The sequence below is a fragment of the Lissotriton vulgaris genome, unplaced genomic scaffold, assembly GCF_964263255.1.
Source record: "Lissotriton vulgaris unplaced genomic scaffold, aLisVul1.2 SCAFFOLD_4211, whole genome shotgun sequence".
Lineage (NCBI taxonomy): Eukaryota > Metazoa > Chordata > Amphibia > Caudata > Salamandridae > Lissotriton > Lissotriton vulgaris.
Window position 1 is genome coordinate 75,802 of NW_028254196.1, and position 17,569 is coordinate 93,370.

The 17,569-nt window shown below is 42.8% G+C and overlaps 1 protein-coding gene across 2 annotated transcripts in view; it reads right to left on the reverse strand.

Moving 5' to 3' along the window:
* The window catches only part of LOC147659647 (mitochondrial inner membrane m-AAA protease component AFG3L2-like), a 158,220-nt gene that overhangs the window by 69,588 nt on the left and 71,063 nt on the right, over nucleotides 1-17,569 (reverse strand). For both annotated transcript variants that reach the window (XM_086951580.1, XM_086951579.1), the window contains 4 exons: nucleotides 13,027-13,145; nucleotides 11,274-11,426; nucleotides 9,232-9,306; nucleotides 4,921-5,045 (listed from right to left, as the gene is read on the reverse strand). In XM_086951580.1, the coding sequence (XP_086807706.1) occupies nucleotides 4,921-5,045; nucleotides 9,232-9,306; nucleotides 11,274-11,426; nucleotides 13,027-13,145 (472 nt within the window). The remainder of the gene's footprint in view (nucleotides 1-4,920; nucleotides 5,046-9,231; nucleotides 9,307-11,273; nucleotides 11,427-13,026; nucleotides 13,146-17,569) is intronic.

A 17,569-nucleotide genomic window follows, 5' to 3' on the forward strand; every position in this document is an offset into this window, starting at 1 on the left:
ATGCAGACACTAAATCAGCTGAGGGGGGCAGTCCAATTAGCCAACTGGCCATGTTATTTTTGCATAATGCAATCAAGATAGAGCTGCCCTACTTCCCTAGCACTGTCAAAGAATCACCCTTGGTGAGGTGTATCATGAGATTAGAGCACCCACTGCACTTAATCTTCATTATGTATGCAAGATGGAGGGCTGCCAGACCTCCCATAGTGCACAGATAGCATCAGGCAAGAAAAGACAAACTAGGATTTGAAATGATGGATGCTTAGTGGACAAATGCCTGCTTGTAGGCTAACAGTAATAATGAATTATATGCATACATTAATTCTATAAGTTTCCACATCAGACATATGTGTCTCGGGAAAAACTTGAGAAGATGGACCTACACCCTTGTCAGGCGTTTGTCCTAGGTGTGGTACGGGTGCTGGATTACTGCACTTGGCATGGCAGTGCTAATATATATGTGAATACTGGTCCTGTCTCTGCGAGGGCCTATTTGATATGACATGAGAAAGCTTCAGTCCGAGTCCTGAGATCTGGCCGCTGGTTCTTTTTGAGGTGCTGCCTACCTTGGGATGTTGATTCTTAAGTTAAGTGGCTAATGTGGACAAGAAGAGACTAGAGTTGGAATAGATCTGGGGCTGTATTACGCATTGTCATTTTTGCACTCGGGTAGCCTTTTAAAAGGTGTGCTGGGTGCAAACAATTCTCTCCATTATGGTGAATGTGCTGCCCCAGGGCAGCCGCGAACTTGCGCTGCCTTGACGGCAGCGCATTCATGTGAAAACACGGAGCGGCTGCTTGCAGCTACTCTGTGGTTTCACATTGCAGGCGGCAACCCGGCTGCACTTTTAACCGCATCGCTGCGGCGGTTATTTTTCCGCTACGCGGCTTTTTTCTAAAAGTCGCGTTAGATGACGAGCTCAGCTCGTCATCCGCACATGCCCACCGTGGCTGATCACGAGCTGAGCTCGTCATCAGCATCGAAGGGGTTAAAGGGGATTAGAGATATCCTTACAGGTGGGTGCAGTCAGTGACTGCCCCGCCTGCAAGGTGATGTCTGAGGTGCCCTAGGAAACCTTTCTCCCCTCCAAAGGGCTGGTCTCACCTGGAAGGTGGCGCACTGTGAGTACACCCCCTGAGAATTTCTTTGCCTCTGCGCCCATGTCTGTAATATGGCGTGGGCGCAGAACCCAAGGAATTCCCTCATTTTCATAGGGCACACCCCAATGCAAATGAAGGGATGCCTCCTGGTGGTAGCGCTGGTGCTTTAAGTGCAATTGAAATTAAATGAAAGTGTTTGTGAACTAAAGTCTGGAATCCTGGGTTAGTAGTGTTCTAATTGTGGGGCCTGTCACCAGTAAAATACCCTACTTGGGACCATGGATATTTTGCGAATGATGAAAAGCATGCTCTAGAAATAACCCACTGATGGAGAAGGAAATCTTTTGAGAATAATATCAGTATTTTGCTGAAATAAACGTTGTCAGTGAATTCATTATTACATCTGTAAATTAAAAATATATATTTAACCCAGTCCCAGGTTCTGGAAAGACACAGGGAATTTCACAACTTATCTGAACAACCTAAAAAGTTAATCAAATGAATGTCAAAGTAATCTCAAGTTCCAAAACATACAAAAGTGCACTCACAGACACACACTCATAATATTGATGAAACATACCTAACATGGCCGTTTAGTCTTCCTTTTAGTGCCCAAAATGCTATGTACATACAAAAAAGTTACTTATTTTCACTAACAATATTTCTGGTAGATAAATAACCTTCCGTCAGATTCCTCACATTATGAACTTATCAATATTCTTTTTAGGGTAAAGAGTGGTCTGGGAAATTATTTTCGCGCCAAAGACTCTCCTGCTCCACGCCGCTCCAGCTGAGACTCTATTTCCAGATGTGACGTCACTGGAGCATGTTAGAATGCAACTAGCGCACTTATGTCAGTTTGTGAAATCTTGCACAGGCCTCATCAAGAGGTGTCGAGAAGAGCTTAAAGCTGTAACAGTGACAAATACAGCACAAAACACCTTATTATCCACAGCACTAAGTCATCAGGGAGGAGTGAGAGCAGTGAGGAATACGCAGAAGATTATGTATCCACAAAAACAGTAAATTAGGTATATAACTTTTTCTTTGATAGGCAAGTCTTGCAGATTTTTCACTTTATTCATGAGTCCTGATGCAGGACCTCTTTGAGCGATGGGACTGACTACTGCTGGTTAACTAAGAAAATCATGCAACCCAGCTTGGGCAAAGTACCAATCAAGGCATGCCCCGGATGTGAGGCATCGCTGCCATGAAGTTTATTGACCCTGTGAGCAAAGGTAATCGTAACCAACAGATTTGGTTTTAGAGTTAAAATACAAGCTGAGCAACTGTCCATCAACTCGAACATAGATGTCATCAAGGAAGTCAAAACAAGATATACATCATACCGAGGCACAATGAATGGAGTGGGAGCGAACAAGTAAAGCAAACCTTTCAGAAAATGTGCAACTAGTGGACAATTAAGGAGGGATGGTTGATCAGGAGTCACATAAACACAAGGCTACTACGTAGATTTTTAACCATAGCCACCAGTAGGCCTTGTGCAAGGGACAATACAAACCTCAAAATGTCAGATAGATGAGATTTAAAAGGAACAATGCCTCCTGACTCATGCTACAGCATAAATCTCTTCAAGCGGCTTGTGTAGATGGATTTAAAGGAACGCTTGCAGACTGATGACGGCTATGACCTCACCAGAAAGAGAAAGGGAGTTTTAACTGTCACCAGTCAATCTCCACATGTGTAGCAGCAGCGTCTGGGGTAGAAGACTAGAACATCCTGCTGCAAAAGCATGTTCGCTCTGAGCAGGAGGAAAAGAGTGCCCAACAGATTCGTTTACTAATTCCTCACCTAGTCATTGGTTCCCCACCCTCCCACACTTTCTGCAGTACTGTGGATATGAGCGGGATAGGTGGAAACTCATAGTAGGCCCAGAGACGAGCGAAACCACCTGAAGGCAACCCAAGGGAACCATCTGAGAGGGAGGATATAGCATAAAGCCAAGGACATTACTGTTCTGGGTTGCGGGAAACCCTAATCTGGCAAAGATCACCTCAATGCCCTCAGGATGTAGTTTCTACTTGTGGCCCGTCAACAAGTTGAGGCTGAGAGAATCACCCTCACATTGAGGGAGAGTCAGGTGTGTCGCAACTGCAAAGATTCTCTGTTACGGCGGCCACTTCCATAGTCAAATCGCCTCCCAGCACAGATACGCAATCCCAGCCCCCCCTGTCTGTTAAAATAGTGGACAGTAGTGACGTCAAAAAGAATTGAAATGTTGCACCTTGAACAGCAAGTTACTTACCTTCCATTACTCTTTATCTGTTAGAGACTATATCAAGGCACACATTCCTTACCTTTTAAATTTCCCCAACCTTCAGACTGGATAAGGAAGATTTTTTGTGAACAGTACTCCTACCAGCCGGTAGGTGGCGTTGATCGGCTTTGCAGCCATCGTCTGCGTTTCCTGCGCCAGATGTGACACTGTGATACCTATATAGGCGCCACCCAGGAACACTGACGTCAGTTACTTTGTATGACTTTCCACACCAGAAGCGCTAAGACATGGAGAGCACTGACCACTGGTGTGTTAGAACTAGGGCCCTGAAAGGGGTCATCCCTGTCCCTAGAAATCCGATTGCAGAGACAAGAGGATGGGTGGGTCAGTAAGGAATCTGCAGCTAGATATAGTCTCTAGATAAGGCGCTACAGCAGGTAAATAACTTATTCATATGATAGAGACTTCTAGCAGCAGACTGCTTATCTTTTGAATAGATACCCAATCAATATAATCCCCGGAGAAGGGTCTGCAGACTAATTTCAAAAGAAAAAATCCTGGAGGATGGAACGTGTACACAGAGCAAAGTAATTAGAGGGTACATTGGTGAGGTTCAATGTAGTTCAACACACCTACAACAGTCCCCTTTAAATACTGTGCCAAAGATAAGCAATTTAAATTTATATATGCCAAAGAGCTAATGCACACTGTGAGACTTAAGAGGAAGTAGGCTGTCCCACAGAGAGCTGGAAGACCAAACATGGCCTATTTCATCTCAAAAGAATATGGAAAACATTGTATTAAAAAATTAGAAAGCTGGACGATCCACTGAAGGTGAATGAGCTGGACAGGAATAACTAGTTGCGGAGGTCTTCTGCTTCAACATTCCCTGGTTTCTAAAGGTTTAGGTGAAATATTATATTAGCATTACATGCAATGCCATACCAGTTCTTCAATATCTGCACCCCTTTTTATGCCATTCCCTGTAGCTCAGGCCTGTAACTCAGGGAGAGGGTATTTTAAAACCGGTGTAGTTCTCAACGTTAGGCTAAAAAAATTGCGAAGCATTATTTTCTGCATTTTTGGGCAATAACTGGTGTTACTTACCATTGCGCAATTATGGGCCTGAGAGGAAGGTGAGGGCAAATAATGAGGATATGCTAACTAAAAGCTGTCTCCACACTCCATCCCTAAAACAAATTGGGAGCGCTAAGTGAGCACGAGCGGTTTCTTTTCTAAAATGGTATAAAACTGCTCTACTCTCCTGTAGTGCTCACTCAGCCTCTCCAGAAGCAGGCACAGATTCTCAGATGGCCATTCCCTTTGGCAAGAGGAAACCCAAATCAGTCAAGAGAAATAAGAAAAATATTTGCTTACTTTACTCCACTGGCTTTTAGGGGAGAGAGTTCCTACTCTTGCAGAGCTCCCACACCAATACACACCAGAGGACTGGCTGACCGGCTCCCATCTATCCATCCGGGATGCTAATATAAGTTATGCAATGGTGAGGTCCTTAAGGAGCTTGAGTGTGCTGCTGGCAATCATAATGTTTAGTGTACATACTTTGTGCAGTCTCTTACCCATCACTTTCTGCCGAGTACACTACAGGAAGCTTGTTCTCGCCCTCGATTCCCAACTCTTGTTGTGCCGTTTCCAGATTTCTTTCAAAGGTATCCACACTACCGATATTAAACCAGACGTACTGCTACAATAACAAAACACAAAATATATCTATTACTTGTGGAAAATGAATTCATAAAAAAATATTCATTACAAAAGCTGTTGTAACTGTAGTGCTTTTATACATCACCTTTGTGTCTGATGAATGGTTTTATTTCAGATTGTATACTTTATATGTTTTTATATGTTCTTAATGTGGATTTTCTTTTATGGATATTTGATTATCTGAATAAAGTTATTTTTGTCTGACTGACTAGAATTACAAGAGCAAGGCAAATGCAGGGGTTGCCATTTAATACAGCCAAGAAATCTTGTAGAATTCTACCTATTGCAGCTAATCTGACTTATGGAATGCAAATGGCTAGGAGTACTACAATGCCCAAGAGGGGGTAATGTCTCTGACGTCCAATGTGCCAGTACTAATGTATTTGTACCGATTACTAAAGCATGGCCTGGGCACCAGACTGTGTCGCATTGTCATACAAAGGTGCAAGTAAATGAGGAAAAAAAAACACACTTGATAAACGAGGTTGTAGTATGGTGCAGCATCTGAGAAAATTGGGAAGTCTGGCGTGATTTTTAATTAGCGGAAGTCACGGAAAAAGGGAACAGTGAGTCCACCTCAAAGAACAGCTGGGAGGTGCTGAGCAGGTGCATGCCACCGCTACAATATCATTCCAACAGATGTGTTTCTGCTATTGGTGTGTTACTCCTGGACACAGTTTTACAGACCAATGTGTACTTCTGTTGCAAATATATGTTCTTTCAACTCATCCTTTGAGGCAATGATTTCAAGTTAATCAATGTTAACATCAATTCGCCTTTGCAAGCATAGTACAGAGAATTCTGTAAAATGTATCAAAAACAAATGTGTCTTGTTTTAGTTATATACAAAAGGTGATATACATAGCACTGTCCTAAATCTCTAACTAAATCACTAGCCATAATTGCTCTTAGGTCATGGTTATTTGCCTCAATACCAAAAGATCCCAGTACCCTGGACGTGGGTTAGCATTCATCTAATGGGGCATCCTAATTTTGTCTGCTGGAAAATATACTATTAGATTCCAGGCCACACACCTTCTCTACATAAAGTTGGGTGTGTTCTTCAAGTGCCTATCCGTCCAAAACAAATCATTATTTGTAACCATAAAAAAGGGGAGAATCCGGGCTGCTTTCAACTCGACCCAACCACCTATGACTGCTCAACTGAGACAGTGCATAAACCCACACTTAGAACAAGACAAACATAAAAAATGTGTGGTGAAGGGGAAGGCACCTCACGGGCGCCTTACTTAAGGCTGGTAGCTTCTTAATTCACCAGTACACACCATACCCAGTAATAAAATTGTAATATTGGTGTGACTGCTGGTTTTAATCACTCTTTTTTGTCATATCAAGGAGCGATTCCTTGGATGTTCTTGTCTTGCACTTGTCTTTTTTGCACAAACACGCATGGTTTTGTTTTGGACACTTGGTTTTATTTTGAAAAAGAATGGCGACCAATGATGAGAAAGGGGTAAGAAATTGGTACCATACACAAAAATGATAGAAAGGAGGGTCTGAGGGCAAGTTTACGACTACCCAGGTACACGCCCCAAACTCAAAATCAAGACACCAAATTGTACCTGGTGGTCAGAAGAATATGCTATTCACCAGGAATCACAACGCAAATACGATGCAACAAACACCAGTGGGAACACACCATGCAAATTAATATGTGCTATTCGGCCCAGTAGAGGCTCAAGGACGAGTGGAAAAAATTCCCATCAGAAGCCACACTGTACTGCCCTCATTTACATCATTTGGGTTCTCCTCGCCCAGGAGACAAAACAATACGGCCGGTCAAATGTTACTGTGACCGAAAAAAATGTGAGAGGGGAGTATTGGTGTTGAGGTGGCGACTGAGAAATGCAGTGTAAAGTGATGAAAGTGATAATAGTGAGTGATTATAAAATTAGGTAAACTGGGTAGAAAGCAACAGTTTATTAGTGTCTCCCAGTTCCTAATGTTAAAATAAGTGCAAGAGCGGATTTGAAATAATATCCACAATCAGTAGTGGTCAACATGTTTCTGCATTTGAAGAAAAAAGTTTCCATGCATTCTTCAGGACCAGTTCTTTAAAAACTACTGCTTTCGTGAAAGAATAATAATTAAAACAGATATCACCTGAAAGAGTCCAGGTTATGTGCTCAACCATGTACCATAAACGATGGTTGAGGAGCTTCACCCCACCTGGCTACTGCTCAGGTATGAGGAGCACCGCTCTCTCCGTCGGTGTCTAGTCCGGGAGACACCGACGGAGAGAGCGGTGCTCCTCATACCTGAGCAGTAGCCAGGTGGGGTGAAGCTCCTCAACCATCGTTTATGGTACATGGTTGAGCACATAACCTGGACTCTTTCAGGTGATATCTGTTTTAATTATTATTCTTTCACGAAAGCAGTAGTTTTTAAAGAACTGGTCCTGAAGAATGCATGGAAACTTTTTTCTTCAAATGCAGAAACATGTTGACCACTACTGATTGCGGATATTATTTCAAATCCGCTCTTGCACTTATTTTAACATTAGGAACTGGGAGACACTAATAAACTGTTGCTTTCTACCCAGTTTACCTAATTTTATAATCACTCACTATTATCACTTTCATCACTTTACACTGCTTTTCTCAGTCGCCACCTCAACACCAATACTCCCCTCTCACATTTTTTTCGGTCACGGTAACATTTGACCGGCCGTATTGTTTTGTCTCCTGGGCGAGGAGAACCCAAATGATGTAAATGAGGGCAGTACAGTGTGGCTTCTGATGGGAATTTTTTCCACTCGTCCTTGAGCCTCTACTGGGCCGATTAGCACATATTAGTTTGCATGGTGTGTTCCCACTGGTGTTTGTTGCATCGTATTTGCGTTGTGATTCCTGGTGAATAGCATATTCTTCTGACCACCAGGTACAATTTGGTGTCTTGTAAGAAATTGGTAAACATCTGCCAAGTGCCCCGAGAGTGTTCGCCCGTGAGGCGCCTTCCTCTTCACCACACATTTTTTATGTTCGTCTTGTTCTAAGTGTGGGTTTATGCACTGTGTCAGTTGAGCAATCATAGGTGGTTGGGTCGAGTTGAAAGCAGCCCGGATTCTCCCCTTTTTTATGGTTACAAATAATGATTTGTTTTGGACGGATAGGCACTTGAAGAACACACCCAACTTTATGTAGAGTAGGTGTGTGGCCTGGAATCTAATAGTATATTTTCCAGCAGACAAAATTAGGATGCCCCATTAGATGAATGCTAACCCACGTCCAGGGTACTGGGATCTTTTGGTATTGATGTTTATTGAGTGGAGGGCTATCCCTACAGTATCCTTATTTCCCTCTTGGCTCCTTATTGTATTACATGGTTATTTGCCACCAACAAAGGTAATATCTCACCCACACATATTCTGCCCTTCATTGTATTGCATGAAGGGCAGAGTATGATCATACTTTCCAATGTACATAGACTTATTAGTGGTAAGGGCACTCATTGATTGCAGCAGTTGAATACATTTTTTAAGTCAGTAAGGGCCAAATGAGTAACCGAACATTTACATTTTTCTGAGCAAACTAGGGGGTTCAGAGGGAAGCACATCTTTTGAGATCTAACTGGAGTGAACATCTAAAAATGTAAGGCTTTGCTGGGTGGCAAAAGTGATAGTTTGGGATTGAGACTGGGACCCACCAAGTGAGAACAGTTCATTGTCCTCTGGTGAAGGGGGAAGTTAAAGACTCGCCTCTTAAATAATAGTGTTTTTCTTATACATTCCTCTACGTGAAAGCACTACACCACTGCCTTTTCCTTTGTCTAACCCAAACTTCATTCATTTAGACATTTTCCTCAAGTGAGCAATTCCTATTGGTTGTTCCTAGATTTTCAAAGCTACACAGGGCAAAACTGGGCTCAATCCTTAACATTTACCTAACAGCCTGACGGGAAACAGTATCTGGATGCATTACTGTGCGACATCAGAACATGTTATGGAGAATGAATGCTCATAAAATTTTGTAGGACTTTGCCAGGGTTGGATTAAAAAATATTTTGTGTCCATGACTCAACCAGATGGTGAATTTGCAGAGACATTAAAAGGTAAATACATTAAAAAAAACTATTTATGGTATCTTCTCCAAGGAATTAAGTCACCCGAACATAAGAAAAGCATGAAAAAACTTCAAATGCATTACCCCTTCAACAGGAAAGTTTCCAGGAGTGAAAACCACACGGACATATCGCTTGTTCACCACTTCAAGCCGGTCCACCTGCCGAGCAAACAAAATATTATTATACTTAATTAGGTAAAAAAAATACACAAATGCTACAAACTTACTGAGGGCGAACCAGTACAATGTACAAAGCACAAATGAGCATAGATACCATTTGGCGAGCATCACGGTGCATTTCTTTTTCATTTTTTCTTCATCCGTTCATTGTAAACGCATTTTTGCCGAAATTTACCATGCACAAAAACAAAATGGCACTCTGAACAGAATAAACAATGCTCACACTTCCTAAAGACCACAGGTGGCCAACGAGAAAATAATTGGGTTAAATTAGCAAAATAAATTTATCATATTGCACAGCAACGTATTTTTACCCCTTTTCCTATTTTGACAAGACTTTTTTAGCCATGTTGTGAACTTCCACGAGTCGGACTTTTACAAAAGGTCTGCATTTCTTGTACTGCTCAAAGCTTTTACCTCCATACTTTCTGCACCCACGTTGTTACAGAGTAGCTTGACCCAACTATTTTCACACACTGATTAAACGTAACCAATGACCAGAATTGTTAAAGCAACGGCATTTTGGTGAGAGAACTGTAATGTCACAACTGACCAGCACTATGTACACTATGTACATCACCTCCGGAAAAGTGTAGATGCGACCGGTCGGGGAGGAAGGGCGAGAAGATCAAGTTCGCCTGTGTCTGGTTTTTTTTTGTTACTAATTGGTTTGAGACCAGGAGGAACCAAAAACATTTAAAGCCCTGGCCAGAGCTAACTACAGATCTCACTGTCCCATGTTCTCCCTAGTTTCTGGTCTCAATTCCCCTTCCCGTACAACAGTAACATCAAATGCACCCTCTCAGTCTGGTGGACTGAAGACTCGCCGTCCAAGACCGCATCTACCTGCCTTGTTGAGGAGGAGGTGGTGCCTGGCACCATATTAGGCTCACTTAAACCCTGCAGCGCGGGACGCGCCCTCTCAGACAGGTGGGCTCAGGAGTTGCTGCCACGGACTGCATCTGCTTGCCTTACTAAGGAGGAGGTGGCAAATGGAAAAAGAACAGATGATGGACAGAATGCTGAACATATCAAACATTCACCTCCAGTCACAGATCTGGGTTGAATCCATCTTTTTTTTGCATGCACCCCATTCCAGTTTAGACCCAGTTATATGCAAATCAGTCTTTAACCCGCTTACCATGGGAACAGTCCAGCCTGAACTTCCAGGTCCTCCCTGGTCCAGAAACAAGCATCCTGGGACCGGTTTCGGGTTATCACCTCTCATCAGCCAGGCTAGCTAGCTGGCGTAAGAAGTTTTCACAGTGTCTCAAATGACACAGACCACCTGCAGAGCAGCAAACTGATTTCTTTTTTATTCAATAACTTGCTCAAGGAATATACCACAGCCCAGGCCGACTACAAATCCTTGCAGTCTCGCTCCTCAGAGATGTCATAACCTGTCATATAGACATGGAATCGATTGTATTTTGAGTGGATTGTTCACATCCCTGTGATGACTACCAAATGAGCACAAATAAAAGTGCATTTTACTTACTTTGATAGCCACAAACCAGAGATGTTTTTATCAGGAAACAAAATCAGTCACCTGGAAAGTCTGAACAGTTTGGGTTTGAATACCTCTTTCTTGCAAAGTATTTTAGAAAATCTAATACCCAAATGATCCTCAGTTGTACATTTGCTGCTGTGATTAGAACAGATTAGGAATATAATTGAGTCCCCTCATTAAAGGCAGAATTTAAGAATAGACTCTAGCAACAGGGGAGCAGAGAAACTGATGCACGAGATAAAACCTTAATGGAACTGTAGCCATATTAAACCTCAAAGCAAAATCAATATCTAATAAAGAAATATTCTGCAATGCTTATTTTTGTGATTACTTTACTAAACAGGTTTGTTTTACTTTCCTTCAATGGCATGCAAACAATCCAGCATTTTTCTATCAGCAGATTCTATTTTATTGTAGCGTATTATTCAATACTCACAACTCCCTTTGTAAGATAATTGTTGACAAAGTCTTTCCAAGTGATCTCTCTTGATGAGTTCCTGAAGAACACATAGTAGGTTACACCGGCCCAGAAAAGGGCACTAGCCATGAAGTAGAACCGGAACTCTTTATCATCCCAAGGTATGTCGCCCTAGATGAAAGATGGGGAAAAAAAGATTTTCAATCAATTATGTACTAAAATGAGACTTTGCGCTAAATCGCAAAGGAGATTCAACAGCTGACAACAATTACAAATGAATTATTTTAAGTGCCTTTATGAACCTATTAGTCGCTTTATATATGAAAAACGTATTATGTTTAACCTCAGGGACAATAAAAAATATAATCCAATTACAAGGTAAACAGAAAGGTGCTCTGGCTCTTATCAATGGCAGACACCTACAGTATTTCTGTACATTTTGGAACCAAAAACATAACTAATGGCAATAGCCAGTGTTGTCAATAAGTCAATGTAAATCCAATGACCCAATGAGAAACTGCTCTATATTTCATGTAGAACCTTGCTTTTCTCAAAGATAACTCTTTTTTTATTTCTTTTGTTACAGTTAGTTAAAAATGCTGTGTTGTGTTGTTTTACAATGTTTTTGAACTTATGTCAATCTGAAATAGTATATTTCCATACTGTTTTGACTGGTATCAATACGATATGCAGTGTTATGGACAAAGGCAACGATTAAGTATAATTTGGACAAACACATATAGAACTCAGCCATTCATTGTGAAGTTTGGAAAAAACTAAATAGCAGGATGGCTCTTTGCACCAACCTGGCTAATGAGAAGATCATAAAGTTATAACAAGGGCTCTCAAACTAAACAAGCCCTTGTATTTGAGAAGTTTCAAGCTAGCTAAATAGCTGAAAATTCTTTAAAGTATATCATGAGCACCGTTCTCGCTTCAATATTTTAGCTGCTAATCGCTTCTGGTGCTTAAGAGACTAAATGTTCCCGATGGATCACATTTCCAAAGGTCTACGTAAGTGTTTTGTAGCAGTGTTACAGTACACACAATTACACTAACTGTTTGGTATTTTCAGCATTCTTTATTACTGCACTCAAATAATATTCTTAAGATTGACTACCACTGCTTGCTTATTCTGGTAGCATTCCGCATTTGAAATCCGACATCCGACCCATATCATTATGAGAGCCATTCCATACATGAATAGGGGATCTTGCCCTTGCCTATCCAGTGTCTTTCTTGGCAAATGCTCCATTCAACACAATCTATTCTTGTTGTAAGGATAGCATGACGAAGACTTTTCAGCTACACAAGTGATGAAACCCATTTATTTTAGGATAGGAGACAACGCAACTATGATATAACTAAGCGGCCAGTTGAAAGGTTGGCTGCATGAAAAACGTGCTCAGAGGCATAGGACAGCGCTGTATAGACAGGCTTAGATACACAAGGCCAGTATGCTGCTCTTTTTTGTGGGCCGGATTGGCTGTGAGGAATCTAGAACCTCGAATTGCATATATGGTTTTAGTAAAAAAAAAACACCACGCCTTACAAAATAAGTGAAACAGTCTTAACTAGGGAAGCTACTGCTGCCGGATATCAAATCGGATACTTCAAATTTTCTGCATAGAAATGGCATGCTCAACAGAAAGTCAAAAATAGATCATTTAAAAAGCTTCAAAGGAGGCACAGTCTATAAAAGCAGAGGTTTAGAAAGGAAGGATAGTGCTTCAAAAATTCTCCATATGCATTATTATGAATCATACAAGACCTTCTGTACTCTGGACCACCAGCCAGAGGGGTCTTCTTTCTTGCCACCCTTTTTTCCGCCGCCGCCACCAGCGCCATCATTCCCTCCTGGAGGCCGCTGCTCATTATTCTGCTTAGATTCTAAAACAAGCAATGGACTTAATTAACTATCTACATCAGATCTATTAATTTACAATTAACATCATCAAGCAATACATATATGCTGCATGCTACATTTTTTCATTTGTAACATATTGTTTTCTAAATGTTCACAATTTAAAGAGTAATGAAATGGCAGCCCCCCATTTTAATAAGCACCCCATGACTGGTTGACATAAGGAAACAAATTACTCTTGGCTACAATCTTAATCTGCATTAGGCTACAGTTCGTATTATTTACCTTGAAATCATTCTGTTTGAAGTAACAGTTTTACATTTGAATTTTGTCCATTAAAACTACCTGGTCACTGTTAAGACCTGGCACCATTGGTGTGGGTCTCCCTTCCATTTTTGCTGTTGCCTCATGTATTTTTGCTGGTATTAGATGCTTTGGTCACTGTGCCACTGCTATCCAGTGCCACAGTGCAAGTGCTTCCTATTGTAAATTGATGTATGGATTAGTGATTCCATGTTTGGCTATTTTGGTTTACTTGTCAGACCCTAGTCTAGTGCACTGAATGTGCCAGGGCGTGTAATCCAAATGCTGCTGGTGGGCCTGCAGCACTGGTTGTGCAACCCACAGAAGCAGCCTTGTGAATTGTGTCTAAGGTCTGCCATTGCAGAGCCTGCGTGCAGTCTGGTACTGTCATGCTGACTGGGCAAGTGCACCCACTTCCCAGTTCCTAAACCTTCCCTTTTCTTCAAATGAGTCACCCCTATGGTAGGCTCAAGGGCAGGGTGCATTGTAAGTATAAGGTAGGACAAGCCCAGATGTGTGTGGCATGTCTCAAGAGTGAATTACAGCCATTTTCTTTTTTCACTATTGCAAGGCTACCTGTTCTCCATAAGCCAGAATGGGCTGTTAGAATTGTTACACTTTATAATACTAACTGTCTCAGAGAACTTAGTAGAAATTTGAGTTTTGTATGCCTTAACTTAGAATAATTAAATACATCTTTTAGTGAAGTTTATTTTAATATTCTGTGTTTGCAAATACCACTTTTAGAAAGTAGGTATTTGCTTGTCTAACCATTCAAACCTGCCTCTGCTAGTTTGTGTATTCCTATGTCTGGTTTTGTGAGTGACAGGGCTGGGGAATTCCAGGTGACAGGTTGAGTCATCCAGTGGTGAATAGAGAGATCTGCATCTAGATGGGAGGGAGGAGTGCACCTGAACCTTGAGTAGGGCTGTGCCTGCCTTTCACAATGCTGGCTCCACCCCCTGGGGAGCGGCTGCTGTCTCTGCCCTGCACACTGAAAGAAGAGAAGGAGTCCTGTAAACAAAGTGCTCCAGGACTGTACTTGCCTTCCACAATGATGGCTCCACCTCCTGTGGGGTGTCTGATGTTTCTGCCCTGCACTGTGAAAGGAAAGGAGAAGTCTGGTAAACTGAGTGCTTCAGAACTGGTTTGGACTGGGCAAAGGCCCCTCTCCCCTCAGAGAACAAAGGATTTTGGGGTATAAATATTGGGACCCGGATCCCATGAAATTAGATCACTTTTGGACTACAAGAAGAAACCTTTACTGAGGAGAGGAACCTGAAGAAACGGAGGAGAGACGATTCCCAAGCTGAAGTGCTGCTTGGGGGATTGGCTAGTAGTGGTTACCTTACTGCCAAAGGAAGGAGAAAGGAACTTTGTGTACTTTGCTTTCAACTTGTGAAGGATCTCCAAGGGCTTGGAAAAGAGCTTGCCTCCTGCTGAAGTCTCAGGGACAACAGACTTCATCCCCAGCTTCCCAGAGTTCTTGTGGAAGTACCTGCTGCTGTTTTGGGCCTTCTGAGGAACTGCGTGTCGCAAGGAGCTGGAAGCGCGACTCAACGAAAAGAAGCGTATCGCCGTCACTGTGCCTGCTGTCGCAACTCCGAAGGAGGGTGTCGCCGCTGGAACTGTCGCACTGCACCGCATCGGAGAGAAGTGTGCCGCAACGAAGAGGAAGCGTGTCGCCGTCGCTGCTGCTGCGGTCGCAACTCCGAAGAAGGACGCCGCTGGAGCAGTCGCACTGCACTGCATCAGGAGAAGAATCTCGTAACGAGGTCGGAGCATGTCACCGTTGCTGTGACTGCCGTCGCAACTCCGGAGAAGGAGGGTGTCGCTGCTGGAACTGTCGCATTGCACCACATCGACCAAGAGCACCTCGCCTCCCCGAGAAGAGCGCCGCAGTCGGAGCTGCTGCCGTCGCATCTTGGATGTCGCCGCTGTAGTTGTCGCATTGAGCGGAAGCTTAATCATCGTGGAGAAGAGCGTCACCGCTGGAGCTGTTGCCGTCGCATCGTAAGGGTGTCGCCGCTGCAGTCTACGCATCGAACTGAGGACTTCTCGCATCCCCGAGAAGCGTGCTGCATCTGGAAGATCTCCAAGTCTTTATTTCTTTGTATATGAACTTTGCTGCATTTCACATCGCTGCGATATTGCTTGTCGTGAAAGCGCAACGCAACTTAAGGTACAATGCCGCAGAGTGTTGCATCTAAGAACTGAACTAAGCTTAAATCTACCATCTTCAAGTAATCATAGTGTGTATTTTTGTTGTTTATGGTCTTGTGGTAACTCTATATAAAGTATACTTATTTTCGATATAAAATCTGTGTGGTGTCCATTTGTAGTGTTGTCACTGGGTTACTGTATGTGGTCACAACTGCTTAACTTACAACGCCTCTGAAATAAGCCTTGACTGCTCGCGCCACGCAGCCTAGAGGGTGAGCAGGGGTTATTTTAGGAGTGTAATCCCTTGTCCTGATAAGAGGAGAGGGTCCCTATTTGTCACATGTACCTACCTGCGCCAACTAGAGACCCCCAAATCTAACAGTCACAGTGCCCAAAGTGGCTCGAACCGAGTAATAATTACTTATTTTCTAACTTAAAGTGTGGCCAAGTTATATTTGTTCTGGCCAGTTCAAGGCTGTAGAAAAGGGCAATAGTGAAGATCTAAGCTATGGCCTTTCCAGGCTCTAAAAAAAGCCATTTAATTTTTTTTCCCCTGAACTTTGTCCAAACTAAATCTTTAGGACTAAATCAGACAGGTAATTTCTCATGAAAGGGTATGGATCATATGTATTCCAAAGTAAAAATGTAAAGGTACCTTCAGACAAGTATATGTGATCCGTTCCTCATGTCTCTCTCAATTTTTGATACCACATACAATTCATACTTCCACCCTTGTCCATGCAACAACAATCATCTATTTGGTTGACAGCGTCAGGTGCCATAGCAACTTTAAGGTCTGCATGGGTTATGCCCTTCAAAGTTGCACACCTTATACTGAAAATAATTAGCCGCAAGGATTCTGAGCTCGTGCAGCCCAGAATCATTGCTTTTTTTAACAAGCATTTACAATGCAATGGTTTTGCCTTTGTTAAAGTTAGAGCTATTGGCATTGCTCTTGACATTATTTTTATTAATGTTTTTTTTAACATAAATAAATGGCATTGTCATTTACAATGCCACTAGCTTTATCTCCCGCAAATGACACACACAGAGCCTCCCCCCCCACACACACACACACACACAGAGCCCCCCACACACACAGCCACACAGAGCCCCCCACACACACAGCCACACAAAGCCCCTCACACACACAGCCACACAAAGCTTCCTACACACACAGCCACTCAAAGCTTCCCACACACACAGCCACACGGAGCCCTCCACACACACCCACACAGCACAAGCAGGCAACAGGGGCACACGGAGGCACAAGCAGGCAACAGGGGCACACGGAGGCACAAGCAGGCAACAGGGGCACACGGAGGCACAAGCAGGCAACAGGGGCACACAGAGGCACAAGCAGGCAACAGGGGCACACAGAGACACAAGCAGGCAACAGAGGCACACAGAGGCGCAACAGGGGCTCACGGAGGCACAAGCAGAGTCCATAAAAAAAACGGCTTTTATTTTGAATGTGGTACTAGGCCTTATGGGTGTGCACTAATTTCGCTTCCAGCACTGACATTCATTACCTCTTTCACCAGTTGTTACTCAGTCTATATGCCAAAATATTGTTGATTCGGTCTTATTAGCTCAAACCTGGAAATTCTCCATGCTGTCTTCCTAATTCTTTACCAATGGGTATTTACATTTTGTCTTCGCCTATTGCTTAACCACTGGAAATAGAGACAACCCAATTACACAGAGACAACCACACTACACAGATGCACCCACCCCTGCACAGTACCACACAGCCCTCCCTACAGAGGCACACAACAGTGCAGACACACTAATGTAGAAACTCTATCATGCACAGACGTTCGCATGTACAGACAAACAGATCCCCTTTAGACAGAAGTACATACTCCCAGTAGGCTGACACACACACACACACTCACCTTGAAGACAAAGATACCCAGATTTCAAAGCACACACATACCCTGCTGCACATGCATACACGCACCCCTGAAGTATACTTTCAAAT